Source organism: Thunnus thynnus, chromosome 16 (assembly GCF_963924715.1).
Source record: "Thunnus thynnus chromosome 16, fThuThy2.1, whole genome shotgun sequence".
NCBI lineage: Eukaryota > Metazoa > Chordata > Actinopteri > Scombriformes > Scombridae > Thunnus > Thunnus thynnus.
This window is the reverse complement of record NC_089532.1, coordinates 1,109,540-1,125,046: the sequence shown is the minus strand read 5'-3', so window position 1 is coordinate 1,125,046 and position 15,507 is coordinate 1,109,540. Positions and strand designations below refer to the sequence as shown.

General features: G+C 37.2%; 1 protein-coding gene across 1 annotated transcript in view; it reads right to left on the bottom strand.

Annotated features, from left to right (window-relative positions):
* Positions 1 to 8,324: 8,324 nt before the first annotated feature.
* Positions 8,325 to 15,507, bottom strand: part of mdga2a (MAM domain containing glycosylphosphatidylinositol anchor 2a) — a 132,439-nt gene continuing 125,256 nt past the window's right edge. The window contains exons 14-17 of the mRNA XM_067614269.1: positions 10,911 to 11,084; positions 10,686 to 10,816; positions 9,647 to 9,746; positions 8,325 to 8,479 (exon numbers count right to left, since the gene is read on the bottom strand). Of these exons, the coding sequence (XP_067470370.1) occupies positions 8,391 to 8,479; positions 9,647 to 9,746; positions 10,686 to 10,816; positions 10,911 to 11,084 (494 nt within the window). The 3' untranslated portion in view covers positions 8,325 to 8,390. The remainder of the gene's footprint in view (positions 8,480 to 9,646; positions 9,747 to 10,685; positions 10,817 to 10,910; positions 11,085 to 15,507) is intronic.

Below are 15,507 nucleotides of genomic sequence, written 5' to 3'. Positions count from 1 at the left end.
TGTTTGAAGTCGACTCTTGTAAAATCTATAATTTCCATCCAGACTGTGAAAGTTTCTCATTCAGCTCCTCCTCATCCTTCACAAACTCTCATTAGTTGGTTTCATTTTGTGCTGTCAATCATTCTATTCAAATCAGTCTTCTCTTTTCTTGAGCACTTTCTGTATTTCTTCTTGTCTAAAGTTGAGTTTCACAGCTCCGTCTTGACTTTGAAAACTTTTGACACGTTTTTGTTGTTTTGTGAGGACATTGTATTAACCGACTTTCATTTTATGTTATTGTTATTCTTGGAGACGGATACTATGTTTAACCAACTCTGTACCGTCAAATTTAATTAATAGTCATGTGGGGACCCGTTTGGAGGAGAGTTCCCACAATGTCACAAATACAAGTATCCACACACACACACTTGTTTGTATCCAGTTGACAGAATAAAATGTTGGTATGGTTTGTTTCTGCAAACCATGGATACGTCGAATCTCTACATTTAAATACATTTAATATGTAGCATATCGACATTTCTACTATATGTATCATAAGGAAAGTGACATAGTTGAGATGATCGCTTCTTGTTTCAACCGACAAAATTGGGTATTTTTAGCGAGACATTTATAGTTGTTCTTTTGGCAACAAATCCGGGTATTTTAACCCAAACCATGATCTTTTTCTAACCCTAACCAAGTGGTTTTTGTGCCTAAACCCAACCAGACCTTAACCACAGTGTTGTTGCAACTGATAATTGAATGCTTGACACGTGAAAAGCCTAAAATGCGATCAACTTTGAAACATAGTGATTGAAACATAGAAAATTCAACATATCTGTGGTTTTCAGAGACGTACAATGCCAACGTTTTTTTTTCTGGTGAGTGGGTTATTTTGTCACAGGACAACTTATTCCTTTATATTAATTCCTCGGAGGCCGACACTAACCCTAACACCAACTCCGAGTCTGTACCATAAAGGAGAGGAGTCCCCACAAGACACCTGACAGCTTTGTGTCCCCATAAGGTAAATACAAATAAACACACACACGATGCAGAATGAGGACACCATGACAGAACACCTTTAAAAAAGTTACGTTTGAAGTGTATTTATTAATATAATAATAATAATAATAATAATAATAATAATAATAATAATAACCAGAATGCAGTGTAACCTTCACTCAGTCCAACCTATCTTCTATTGCAGAGAATAATCACAGTTATAAAAATATCTTTCTTCACACGTCCGCAGAGTCGTGTTGGTGGATTTTTTTTAAAAAACTTTTATTTTATTGCCCCTCCCCTCAAAATCCAAATATAAAACAACACAGAGATTTGAGTCCCAGGGGAATGAATGGAGGATGTGTTTTTCCACTGCAGAGAAACTTTGACCAGCTGAACGTCACTCAGATGAGTTTGATCGTCTCTAAGAAACCTTTGAAATATTGAAGAAAAGAAGAACTGTGGTCTTACAAATCAAATGTCAAAGCATGAAATTTATTTGGATTCAGCTGTTTTAAATTATCAACTAGTGACCGATTCCAAGAGTTTTACTGTAAACAGTTTGAATAATATGTTTAATGTGACACAAGCCACAATTATTGAATAAAAAAATACAACCAAAGTTATTTTTTGGAAATAGAGCTGTTAAACAGCAGGGCCTCTGGGAAATGTAGTTGTGGCCGTCTCTGAGCTCACTTCCTCTTTATGATATAGTGTATTATACCATACTCACCAAATTCTCAGTGTGAAATGTATGCGCTATAGAGATCCATCCTGTCCAGCTACCGACTCAATAGAGTTGCAAAGTGGGAGGAGATATTTCTGGCAACCCCTGGTTCCAAAAGTAACAATCCTGTTCATTTTTCCCATAGATGATGTCAATCAGACTCTCAGTTCTCTCTTCTACAGTTTGAACATGAAACTCTCCTGGTTCAATCATCAGTACAACAGATAAATAACTGTGTTCAAAAATATCTGGTCCTTTCACAAAAGTTGAAAGTAAAAGACTGCGGACATAAAGATTTTGGGGTAGAAGTTAACCCTCTAAAACCTACATAGACGCACCTGGACATAGTTTTATATTTTTGTCAATTCTGAGCTCATTCTTCCAGTTAGTATCAAGTGAATATACATCCTATAATTCAGGGGAATCTGCTCTTTCTTTCTGGTGCAGTGTAATGTCACCATCATGCATTACTTTTGTGTAAGCAAACCATATTTGACAAAAAAAGAAAAATGGTGAAAAAAAACTTGTGTTTTGTTGAATAACTCCATAGTCAACCAGAGAATTTTTGTTTTTTCAACGTGAAAAGTTGTATTTAGGTGTTTTAGAGCTGCATGTAAAAGTTGGTGCAAATCCACCTTTTCCTCAGTGAGTTACAGCCACTTAATTGCATATTGTCCTGGGTGTTTTTTTTAGTAAACAATGTGACAATATATACATTTTGGTGGTGTCTTTATATTTTGGTCACCTGAGAGTAAATATCAAAGTGTTATATATCATTGGAAAATAGACAAGCTAATCTGTTGATATATGGAAGTGCACAGTGAGTGCGCACAGTGAAGCCAATGAAGCCCAGCAAACTTCTCTTTCTGCATCATGTGACGCACCGTAAATCGGCCCTGATGGTCATAAAGGCAACGTTCAAGGTGCCTCAGAAAGCCGAATCTCATGGTTCAGAAAAAAAAGCTTGTCAGTATCATAAATGGTTCTAAAGTTATTTAATGTTTTGTAGAACATGAGCTGTGTCTCAAATCACATACTTCTGTTAGTACACTTTCCTGTAGTACACTGTGTACACTATATATTACTGGCGCGAATTTTGACAGGGTAGTGTTGTCTCAAATCAAACCCAGCCGTTGTGCACTTACCGGAAATTAGCATTAGCTAGCGTTAGCATCCGTGTTATCGTTCTTGCTACCAAATCATTACAGACTGCTAAATTAACCCAAAAACATACTGATGGCTTATATCCGACAACAGCATAGTGGTGCTAAGTGCTAAGTGCACTGCATTTTTCTATACTTCACAGTGTGAACGCACTTATGCACTCAAAATGTTAAGTGTAAGTACAGAAGTATGCGATTTGAGACACAGCAATGGTCTAGTGTAGCATTGACACTACGCTCAGTTCCAGAGGGTTAACTACAACTCCCAAGGTGCATTTCACCAAGAAACAGCCAATCACCAAGCTTAAAATTGGGTCACATGTGCCACTAACGGCGAGCAGAAGCTAAAGATTACAATAATGAGAAAACTAATTTTACAATCTACAGAGTGGATCAGGGAATCACGCGTTTTGTTTACAACTTAGGCGACAAAGTCTTACACTCTGATTCGCTCCTCTGACTGGCTTCTTCTCCATGGCAACAGCAGCCGAGGCTCATGGGTATTGTATTAATTTTAGCCATCTGTCAAAATCGCAGACAAAATGTAATTTATCAGGAATGAAGTATAAATAATGTAAACTGATGTCAGAATATAAACCTTTAGGATCGTTACATTATCCAGGAGAATCCTAAGTTTCTATGTTCAGTAACATCGAGGCGATCAATTAAAGAAATATTTTAATTGGAAATAGAGAACGAGGAAAAACACCCATCACACTTCGCAACTCTACACATTGAAAGTTTGTTTTTCGACATGTTCCTGGGGTTTACTTTTCATATTCTAAGATAAATTAGTGCCTTAGAATATAGATAGACCTTTATAATAAAAGCTGAAATCTTAGTGATTTTAATTTCATATTGTAGTGTATTTAAATTTAATTTTGTTAGCATACAAAAAACTACAGCAGCTACCAACAGGCTGTAAATATCAGCAAAAAGTGAAGTGTTAGATAGATACTTACAGTAAATCCAAATTATGACAGCAAATCAAAAACATTTTAATTTTACTGTATTATCTTATAATTCTGATCTAATTTCAACCAATTAAGTCAATAGTTTGTATACTTTGTATCTCATAATTTTGACTTATTTATAGATTTTTTTATTTTTATCATTACAATGTATTCATCAATTTTTAATTTTTTTCCCAGGCTGTAATGGTCTTCCATACAATTTCTCTTCAAAGTGTTACAAAGGAAGATTTTTCTATCAGAGGAGATAAGAATCCTAAATTTAAGTATTACTTATTTTTGATTAAAACAGCTTATTTCTGTGACTAGACTGTAATCGCTAATGCACACTGCTTGAATTTGGACACTTTCCAAAACATTTGCAAAAATAAATGTATAAATAAGCCGGCTGGTGTTCGTCAGAGGCCTCCAATCGTCTCCAGTGACTTCAGAGTTAATGTGATAACGATGCAGTGGAGGATAAACTGATACCCAGAGGAGCTTGAATAAAAATCTGATTATCAACACAGCGAGCTGCAGTGGAAAAACACGCTGAGAGATGATAAGTGTCGCCAGAGGGAGGAGAAAAAAAAATCAACAAAACATTAAAAAGAAATGATATTTATCTGAGGGAATAAGTTATCTAATGGACCCCCTACTGCTGAATGACTGCTGATCAAAGTTTAATAACAGTGTGAGTAACAGTAGCGGAGATGAAAATTAGTTTTTTGTTGTTTTTTTTTAAAAGAAATGTTATGCAGCTGATATACAGTTAAAAATCATGTATCCCTAATGTATCTGCTCAGGAAAAACATCTTTAAAGACACAGTGAAAAAAAAAAAATACATTTTTCAAGTTTCATATCCTCGACTCTGTTAACTCCAAATCAACGTGGTCCTCCAGAAACTCTTTGCTAACGACATCAAGCTCGCTCTCAGTTAATCAAATCAAATCCCTGAACGATCCTCAAATGATACCCAACTCCCATATTCGAGACGCTCTAACTGCTGTTTCACTGTGTCTTTTAATGTATTTCAAAAAGGTAAAATTATTGTTTTCTCACAAAACCACGTGAATCAAAATGGCAGTTACGTGGGTTTTCTGTGACAGCATGTGTATGAGCTGAGATATGGAAGTTTATTTCTGCCAAGAGAAAGAAAAACATTTATGAAATGTTAGAAGTGACTTGACTTTTAAAGTCCTAATTATGAATTTGTAAATCAAAATTATGAGATACTTAGTCAGAAGTTTTACTTTTTGAGTCAAATTTTTAAAAAAAAACTTTAATGTTTTAAGTCAACTTTAAGGTACTAACCCATAATTATGAAAAAATGTTTACTTTTTAGATCAAAATTCTGATAGTATTTTTTTTTTACTTTTTGAGTCAAAATTTAAAAGAAATCTAAACTTTAACTAAGTAAATATTTAGATTATGAAAAATTAAGTCAAAATCTTTATACGTCAGAATTATAGATAGTAATTAAGATAGTCCATCTTTTAAAAAAAAAAAAAAAAAAAAAATTGTCAAAATTGTAAAAAATCTTAACTTTAACCACGTGAACATTAGGATACTAACTCATAATTATGAAAAATTAAGTCTCTTTCTAACTTTTTAACTTAAAATTGAGTCAAATTTTTATCTTTTGAGTCGAAATTAAAAAAAAAAAAAAATCAAAACTTTAACTTGTGTTAAAATTAAGATACTGACTCATAAATATAAAAAGTCAAGCAATTCAATTAAATTCTGCCTTTTTAAATTATTATGTCATAAAAATAAAAAAATCATAACTTTGACTCTATCTCACAATTTTGAATTAACATGGGTTTTGTTATTGGCGCCATCATGTTTGTTTCTGTTCTTGACAGAAATGGGTTTCCATACAACATATGATGTGGAGGTGAATGATCTGTAAATTTGTCCTGAATGTGTTTCCATACAGGTGTGTACAGATGTGTTGTTCATGTGTTGACTCTGTTCAACTAAATGCATTTTTGTCTTTTTGTGCTTTTTTTTAAATAATTCCTCTCTGTGGAGTTTTGTTTTAATAGAAATGTTTTATCAGCAGAACGTATATCAAATCTGTTTGCTTTGATACTCAAACCATCAACTCTCTAAAATTAAAAAGAAATTAGCTTCCAGATTTTTTATTTGTCAAATGTTTCTATTTGAGTTTTTCCCACAAATCTTGAAAAAAAAAACATAAAAGAAATAAAAGAAACCTGAACTTAAAATCCCACCCTTATTAAAACCAACAAAACTTAAGAGATGAGAAGAGTTGGAACGTGTAAAGATTCCCGTCTTTATAATATCATAGGAACAATATAAGATTTGATTTTACAATACATTTTTCTTCCTCCTTTTTCCAAAAGCTCCAGCTGTTTTGTAGTTTAAGGTAACTGATGGTCTCAGGTAGCGTCAAAGTCTCCGCCGCCGTCTGAAAACTCCTATTTGGAAATACTAAAATAGTTCTGAGACCAAATGCTCGAATCCCATTGGCTCAGGGCTGAGAAATATGTCCGGTCACACGTCCTCGGATTACGATTGCATTTTTGTTCTTTTAGTTGTAAAGTAAATCAGAGAACTTCCTGTCTGTATCAAGAGTCTGTTTTCTGTCTGTGGCTTTTTCATTGCTGCGTCCTCTTAACACCCATCCAACATGGCTTCCTTTTTCCCAGAATCCTCTTGTCATCATAAACATTTTCATCTCCAAAAAAAAAAAAAAATTTAGTATGAAACTGATTCTCTGCATATTCAGACCAGGAGATATTTTTGTTTATCTGTTATTTTCTCCTCAGTCATTAAGACAGAAAGATATCCAACTCATTTGTTTTTATTTGTTTTGTTTCCATGACGATGGTGGTCCTCGGGCCCGGTGATCTTTCCCCTCTGTGAGTCTGAAGGCACTTGATGTCATGGCAGAGGGCGAATTCTCCTCCTCGGTCCGCCGCAGACAGACAGACAAACAGACGTCAAAATAAAATCTAAAAGTTTGTTTTTTTTTAAAAATACCGCCCTGTTGGTCCGCCCACTGTAAAAAGTTACCCCGCCCCTCCCAAAAATAAAGAGACTGCTGTTTGTCTGTCCAGCTCGCAGTACAGTACTGTTGATCTGTGGAGGGGGGAGTAGGGGGGGGTGTATGGGTGGAGATGGAAGGGGGGGGGGTCAGGAAAGTTGACATTCCAGCTGTTATTTCCTCTGTTTTCTGTGCTTTGTGGCGCTGAGCTGAAACCAAAAGGTCAACGACACCGTCACTAGAGATGAGCCGGTAAACCGAAACATTCTGATTCTGATCAATACAACCAGTTCACCATGATTATTGTTGTTTTCAGAGGAGACTGAACACATGAATTTTCTAAATATGAACAGATGCACGCTGATACTGAGCTGTATCTAAAGTGATTTACAGTCAACAACATACTTTTGTTTACAGTTTAAACTGTTTTTGATTGATTGATTGATTTCTTATCAATACCTCCAGTAGTTTGCAGAGCTCTTCAGTGACGTCATCATCACTGCTTACATTTGCTTTTATCTTCAACTACTTTTACACCAAAAACTTTTTAGCAATTTTACTTTTTTCCCCCCAAATTTCAAGTGTTTCCACTCAGATTTTTTTTAAGTGGAAATTGAAAATGTGCCTAAAAACAAGTGATATTGATATTTGCTCTCACAGTGAAGACAGCCTGCACATCACATCTGTTGTATTTCTGATTCATATTTTGATAATCATATATACTGTTACCATTCTATTCTTTCTGTTCTATTTATTTTCTTCTTCTAGTTATTGTGTGTTAGTTGCATTCATTTCTTTTACCTTTTTACGTCTTTGTTTTTGTGTTCTGATTTGTGTCAAGTGGCTGCTGTGCATTTTAATTTCCCTTTGGGATTAATAAAGTGTCCGTCTGTCTGTCTGTCAGCGCTACATGGGGTTTAGTTTGTTTTAATATTTGTAAACATTTTTCATTATTAAAATCCCAACTTGTCTGAACGTTCTGGACAAATTGTGATTTTTCTCTTCACTGTGAAGAAATTTACTACTTTTTCAAAGGACAGTTCTTTGTTATTTGTTCTTATTCACCGTTTTCTTCCTCCTCTAGTGCAACTGGACAAACTAATAAAACTACTGAGCCTACTGCCCCCTCGTAGGGAGCTTCTCCCTGGACCGCTGACTATCATTTTAGCCGACAAGATGTTTTTTTTCTCTTTTAATAGAGCTAGGCTAGCAGTTTCCCCCTGCTTCCAGTCTTTGTGCTAAGCTACGCTAACCACAAGCTGGATCTCTCTCTGTGCTGGACGGGATGAATCTGATGTCCATCTACTTTAATGTCGGACTGCTCCTTTAATCCTTCTATAAATAGTTTCCTGCAACACCATCATGTGATCTTTTGACCTTTTGTGTCAGCCATCTTGGCAGGAAGTCTCTCTGTAGCTCTGACCGTATCTTTGGTAGTTGGGGGAAGTGGGGGGGGGGGGGGGGGGTAAATGTGGAGGGGGGTGAGGGGAGGCCGGGGGAGGAGAGGGGGGGTGAAGACTCAAAGGTGTTGGCATCCCGTAGAGAATGGGGGTCACCTCTGCCGGCCAATCACAGCCAGACTCAGAGTGACGCACAGCTGCCATATATGGGGCAATGAGGGCGGGGCGAGTGACCTTAGATCTGTGTGGGACAGAGAGAGAGAGAGAGAGAGAGAGAGTTTAATGAGTCAAGAGAAATTACTGCTGGTGTTTATTTCTAATTAAAGATTTAAAAACAACAATGTTTTATTTCCTGTAGTGGGGTGATGTCACAGCCTGAGATGTTCATTAATCCTTCATTAATTTTAAATGACATCTTCTGTTTCATAAAGTCAGACAGCACACAGAGACACTCATGTGATCTAAAACTGTGCTTCCAACCTGAGGTTTGGGGTCCCACAAGGGGTCGTGAGATGAATCAAACGGGTCACAAGATGATTACAAAAGAAAGAATTAATAAAAAAAACTAAATTCTGCTACACAAGCCTTTTGAGATCATATTCAAACAAAATGCTGAGTCGTCATCATTACCCTTACATTTTAGTTTAGTGCCGTCTGATCTTTAAGTTTGGAAAAGAGGTGATAGAACTTTTTGAAATAGGCCAACTTAAAGGAAGAGTTCACAATTTTTCAAGTTGATTTTAAACCAACAGTCAGTCATCAAATGAACATTAAAGCTGTTTTTCTTGCTGTAATCATTCCTCCTGTTCATACTGACCATTAGAAGATCCCTTCATAATGACCTTACAATGGAAGTGATGGAGGACAAAATCCACAGTCCTCCTTCTGTGCAAAAATGTATTTCAAAGTTTATCTGAAGCTAATATTAAGCTTCAGCGTCCAAATGAGTCAAATTAAGTAGATATCTTTCAACGTTACAGTCTTTTTAGTGCCAAAGTTCCTCTTTTGACTGCATCAGTGTAGCAGTAAGAAGTTCATTCAGCCTTTAAGTGAACCAAAATCCCAACTTTTATAACACCTTAAACTGATGATTAAATCACATTGAAATGAATGTGTAAATTAAGGCTGAAGTCATTTACCTCTTAGATCAGAAATGAAGATGTTCAGTTGCCTTCTCACATTAATGGACAAGTTAAAAGACATCTGTTCCCCAAACACACTGATTATAAGAATTTGTGCGAGTTTTTTAAGGTATTAGGTTTGTTTTCAGGGTTAAATTAAGGATTTATTTTTTATAGTGTAGGTTCATAATTTTAAGAAAGTTTAACACTATTAAAAGAGCTGTCACAGCATGTCTGCGGTCGCATTTCATTCAGCAGGTGTATTATCACAGTGTGAGAGGACTCACTGTTGGGTGGAGGGTCTTTACATTCCCCCTCCTCAATGGTGACATCATCGATGGCGATATCTCCCTCGATACCAGCGCCTCGGACTCCTTCCATCACCATCTAACACAGGCAGGAAGAAACAGAAAACTAAGAGACACAGAAAGCTGAAGGGGAGGCAAACTTTCCATCTCATTTCATTAAAACCATTTTCTGATATTAACAGCGGAGTTGATGTTCAGAGCTAAAGGACAGACTGAAAGATACAGACTCAGCAGGTGGCATCAGGAGAAGAAGAACCAAAAGTTAGCATATCGCTGGCTAACTACATTATGTTGTGGGGTAACAGGTGAAATTAGAAAATGTTCATGACAAACACATCCACTGTGTGAGAGCCTTTCTTGGATGATACTTGCTAACATTAGTTGAGGCTAACATTAGTCGAGGCTAACGTTAGTTGAGGCTAACGTTAGTTGAGGCTAATGTTATCAGCTCTGACCTCATTTTTACTAGAGTTGGGAAAGTTTTCCTGACATATCTTTGTCAAACTTGTCAGTTAATCCTCGTCCTCAAATAATTTTCTCTTGTAAAAGTGAAACATGTTTGTTTGAAAATACATCTAACCTCTATAAAAAATCACACATACCTGGATGTACAATCTAAACACTCAAATAACAGTCTGATATTATGTTTTTCCTTTCTGTACTATCATAAACTAACTGCCTACCTGTGGTCTGTACCTGTAGTACAGTGGGTGTGGTCTGTACCTGTAGTACAGTGGGTGTGGCCTGTACCTGTGGTAAAGTGGGTGTGGTCTGTACCTGTGGTAAAGTGGGTGTGGTCTGTACCTGTAGTACAGTGGGTGTGGCCTGTACCTGTGGTAAAGTGGGTGTGGTCTGTACCTGTGGTAAAGTGGGTGTGGTCTTACATGTAGTAAAGTGGGTGTGACCTGTACCTATAGTAAAGTGGGTGTGGTCTGTACCTGTGGTAAAGTGGGTGTGGCCTGTACCTGTAGTAAAGTGGGTGTGGTCTTACATGTAGTAAAGTGGGTGTGGTCTGTACCTGGAAGGCTGTGTTGGGGTGGATGTTGACCTTGGCTTGCCGCCAGCGGTCTCCTTGGTTACCGGCCAGACTCCAGACTGAGGTGTCCGTCACCGTCTGACCTTTCTGACGCAGGAACACGTTAAGAGCTCCTGCAGGACAAAAACAACAGGTATCAGGTATTTTATTAACACCAACCAATCATAGCCGGACCCTCAGACAGACGTCACCGTGCTGCAGTCTCACCTATGTGTTTCCCGTACATGTGGTAGTAGAAGGCGAAGCAGTAGGTGGGGTTGGTGGAGACGCTGCCGGAGGAGGAGGAGGAGCTCTTGGAGCCCATGTTGAAGGTGGGCGACAGCAGCCGGGCTTTGTCTCCCTCCAGCCTTGGCCTCGACGTCTCGATGTACATGTAGAAACCTGTGAGAGGTCAGATCAGAAGGTAATACATCAACAAATCATTATTGTGACATGTTCTTTTTATTTTCATTATAACTGAATCTTACTGGAGTTCATTTTGTTTCATTATAGAATTTTTTATTTCAAAATTATCTTTTCAAAAATTATGACAGTTAAGTTGCCAATCCCCGCCCCCTCACTCCTCAGCCAATCACATGCCTTTTAGCCCGTTAGCTTGACAACAAAGCATAAGTGAGTCTGAATCAACAGACTAGCTTCTGTACAAAATAAATACCACAAATACACAAAAACTGACCTCATTTTTTAAGCTACACAGTCACTTTACTGTCATGAAAAGTAATAAATTATTAGTGTCATATAGAAATAATGCCATGATGAAATAAAAACAGACTTATTAAATAAATTGAAATAAAATCTTCTAATTAAATTACAAATGTATTCAAATGAAATATGAAAATAACCAGACGAGGAGTCCACAGCCGTGCTAGAGGCTCAGCAGTGATTTGAGCTAAATGCTAACATCTTAGATTAGCGTTACTTTTCATTAAATTGGACCTCCTGAGCTGTAAGGCAAGGTTAGTTTATTTATATTGCATAAAACTGCACCAATTAATTGATAAATTGATTAGTTGCCAACTATCAAATTAATTGCCAACTATTTTGATTGTTTTTATCGCTTTAAGTCACAGTTTAGGAAAAAATATCAAAATTCTCTCGTTCCAGCCTCTCAAATGTGAATTCTTTATTTTCTTTAGTTTCTATGACAGTAAACTGAATATCTTTTAGTTGTGGACAAAACAAGACATTTGAAGACGCCTTCTTTAACAGTTATGGACCTAACTACTAATAAAATAATTGAGAAAACAATCTTCAGATTAATCAATAATGAAAATAATCATTAGTTGTAGGTCTAGTATAGCAGCTTTCAACACCAAGACCATTCAAAATGCTTTAGATAAAATATTAAAAAAAAGGCATCATGGGAGCCATTTGGAGCCATTTTCAGTTGTATATATTTGTCTTATTTACGTTTACACCTCCGACCACCAGGCGGCGCCTCCTTGTTTTGGGTAATTGTGGGTGAGGTGGATCAGCTTCAGGTGTTGCTGATGTGTGTCAGAGGTAAACAGTTTCTGAATGTGCCTAATTATTGTGTGTTTACATATTTGTGGACAATCCTGGAACAGCATTTGTTACTGGAAGAAGTAGCAGCCTCTCAGCGGCTGTTTAAGGGCAGCAAATAGTCCAGAAAATAAACACAGTGCAACCTTAAAAAAAACACATAAAAATATGAATTTAAAAGGAGGAACATAAGAAAACACTGTACAGCTGTTGATTTACAGTAGAAATGACAGTCGGTGCTGCACAGAGTCAGAGCAGCAGCAGCGCAAACAAATCCACCTCCGGCTCATCCAGCAGAAAAAAAAACAAAACAATCCTCACAAATTAAATTGTACATGAGTGTAGAAAACACACACGCACGCATGTTTCCTGTTTGAAAGCGGATTTAAAACCGTTTACCCCGAGGCTCACTTTAATGAGATTCTGCAGCAGAGTTGAAACCTCGTAGAGAAAACGAGCAGCAGCAGCAGCAGAAGAAGAAGAGGAAGAAGAACGGAGGAAAAAACAACAGCCGCTGTCACACATCAGCTGTACATATGTAGAGATATTTTAACCTGTGTTTACTCAGGGATTAAACTCTCAGCGTGCTCAGATCCTTTTTCTATTTTTATTATCGTACAGTTAATCCTGTAAATGCTGCCCGGCTCAGCAGCACTACGACAATCCCGCAGACTTTCCTCTTCCTCATCTTTCCTCATCGTCCTTATTTTAAACTTTCAGAATCTGATTTTGCCAGAATGAAAACATTAATTATATGAACTAAAACGTCCCCTTATTAGATTACATTAAACTGAATAAATGTTTGCATATACTATATACACTATATACACACACTGTTGTTTTTATTTATTTATTATATACAGAAATGTTTTAACCATGTAAATCACTTTGTTTTGAAAAGTGCTGTATAAATAAAGTTTATTTTAATCTTTGTTTTTATTGATATTTGTGTCAAACATTTTGTCACAGCAGGAAAGTTATGAGACATTTCTTTAAACTCTTCATCTCCACAGATAAATAAATGACACAAACAAAACTGACACTAATAATTAACACTACAGTATAAAATGTAGCTTTGCCAGCATATATTCAGAGACTAAACGCAATAAAATATATATAAAAAAAAAGAGAAATCTATCAGAAATAATACAAGTTATGTCCGTATATTGACAGTGGACGTTATCTGTCCACATCTCCTTCATAAACATAACGAGCTCCATGTTTTCAGGAGTCTGAATATGACTCGTTTATATCCTGCAGCTGTTGGACATGAGTTCATTAATGCTCAAATATTGCTTTTCATTTCATTTCATTTTTTTTATTGTGTTGTTTGTCTACTTGGTTATAAACCTGGTTCTGATTCTATGTCGGTAAAAATATGTTTTTTAATAAGTAAATGCTGTTGTGCACATAATTATTTTTTTTTGTGCAAATGTGCAAACAAAATAAAACATATCTGTGAGCTGTTTTGTAAATATGTGTGTTTTCAGCATGAGCCAATGAGCTTGGAGATATTTCCTCTAAATTCAGGATAAACCAGATCAGGGGTCCGTTTCACAAAGCAGGTTCAACAAACTCTGAGTCTAATCCTGAACTCTGAGTTGATCTACTCTGAGATAGGAAACTCCGAGTTTCCGGTTCCAGAACAGCTGATTTGAGTCAGTTTATTCAACTCGGAGTAGTTTCACCTGGAGTTAAGCGCGTACACCACAACTATAAAAAGCCAGCATCAATTGAGCCCCGATTCAACGAGTCACCATGGCAACAGGGAAGCGGAGGGCTGCGTTTTTCGCCCCACTAGGGCTAGAAATCTTAATGCGATAATACGGCGAGTTTGAACATGTTTTCAAAAAGAAGTGCAACACCGCTGCAGCTGCAAAAGAGAGGGAGACGGCGTGGGAGAACATCGCTGCTCGGGTCAATGCGTAAGTTTAAATGTAGTCCTTTGCAATCACAACAATATTACAGAGGAAAACTGCTTGATTGGTCGCCTATTAATTTATTTCATTTAGGTCCAATCCCGCGAGGGAGAAGCGCACTTGGAAGCAGTTTAGGATGAAATATAAAAACATTGTTCAAACAGGTGAAACCTCGGCATAATCTCATGGGAGAACCTCATTTGATCATGTTTTACATTGTAAAGTAAATATTAAGTGGCTGTTTGACTGTGCAGTTGTTTTATCCCCAACATAATGCTGGTTTCACACACATAAATGTCTTCTCATCTATATCATGTTCTGTTAAATAATTAATCCTATTTAAACTAACACAGACTTCTACTCAGCCAACAGAAAGAAGGCAGATGCCCGTAAAACGGGTGGTGGTCCAGCACCGCCACCTCTAACGGAGGCAGAGGAGCTGGCCCTAAGCCAAAATTTAGGAAGGCCAGTGGCTGGCTCCGACATTGTACAAAAAACTTCCGTTTGCAAAGAAACACAGTGCAACACACAATATCTGCTGGGATGTGAGAGCATGATTACGATTGGTAATGTTGCAAATGTAAGGACGGATTAGGTTTTGTATGTAGATGATGGACTGTGACGTGAAATGGTACCGCTCAAAAAGATAATTGTCTGGAAATGCTAGAACATCTATGCGCGGTCTGATAACCATCTCTCGACGAATATTTAATTCTCTGCGCAGTAATGCTGCACCTTCATCCACGGGATCGTTATCAAAAGGACATGCCATGTTAGTGAAAAAGTCGCCACCTACTGTGCCTAATGGACTTCTAATATACTGACTGATTTTTTTAATGATTTTTTTAAATGACAGACGGCAGAACTAGGCTACGCCAAAACTCGCCTGCTGACTGAATGAATGAGGAAATCAAATGGAGTGTGTGGCTCTGAAAGAGGGCGGAGACTGAGAGAAACTCGAGGTTCATTGAGAAAAACCTGGTCCCGACCAGGTTAGGTTCATAGAGTCTGTTACTACGGTAACTGACCGAGAGCTTAAGTTACCCCTCTCTCTGAAACAGGCTAGAGTTATCCCTCTTTCTCTGGTTTGAGTTACCTCCCTTTTTGAAACGGAAAACTCAGAGTTTCCCTCATTTCAGGGTTAACAAACTCTGAGTTTTCACTAAACCCGCTTTGTGAAACGGACCCCTGATGTGCGTGCCAAATTTGGTGAGTTTTTGAGCATGTTTAGGGGGTCAAATTAAGGATTGAAGTGGCGTATTAATAAAGAATAATAATAAAGAAACAAACACACGAAAAACAATAGGGTCTTCGCCCTTTGGGCTCAGGCCCTAATTATTTAAATGTGTTGTTGTAGTTTGGACAGTAAACGTCCTCCTGTG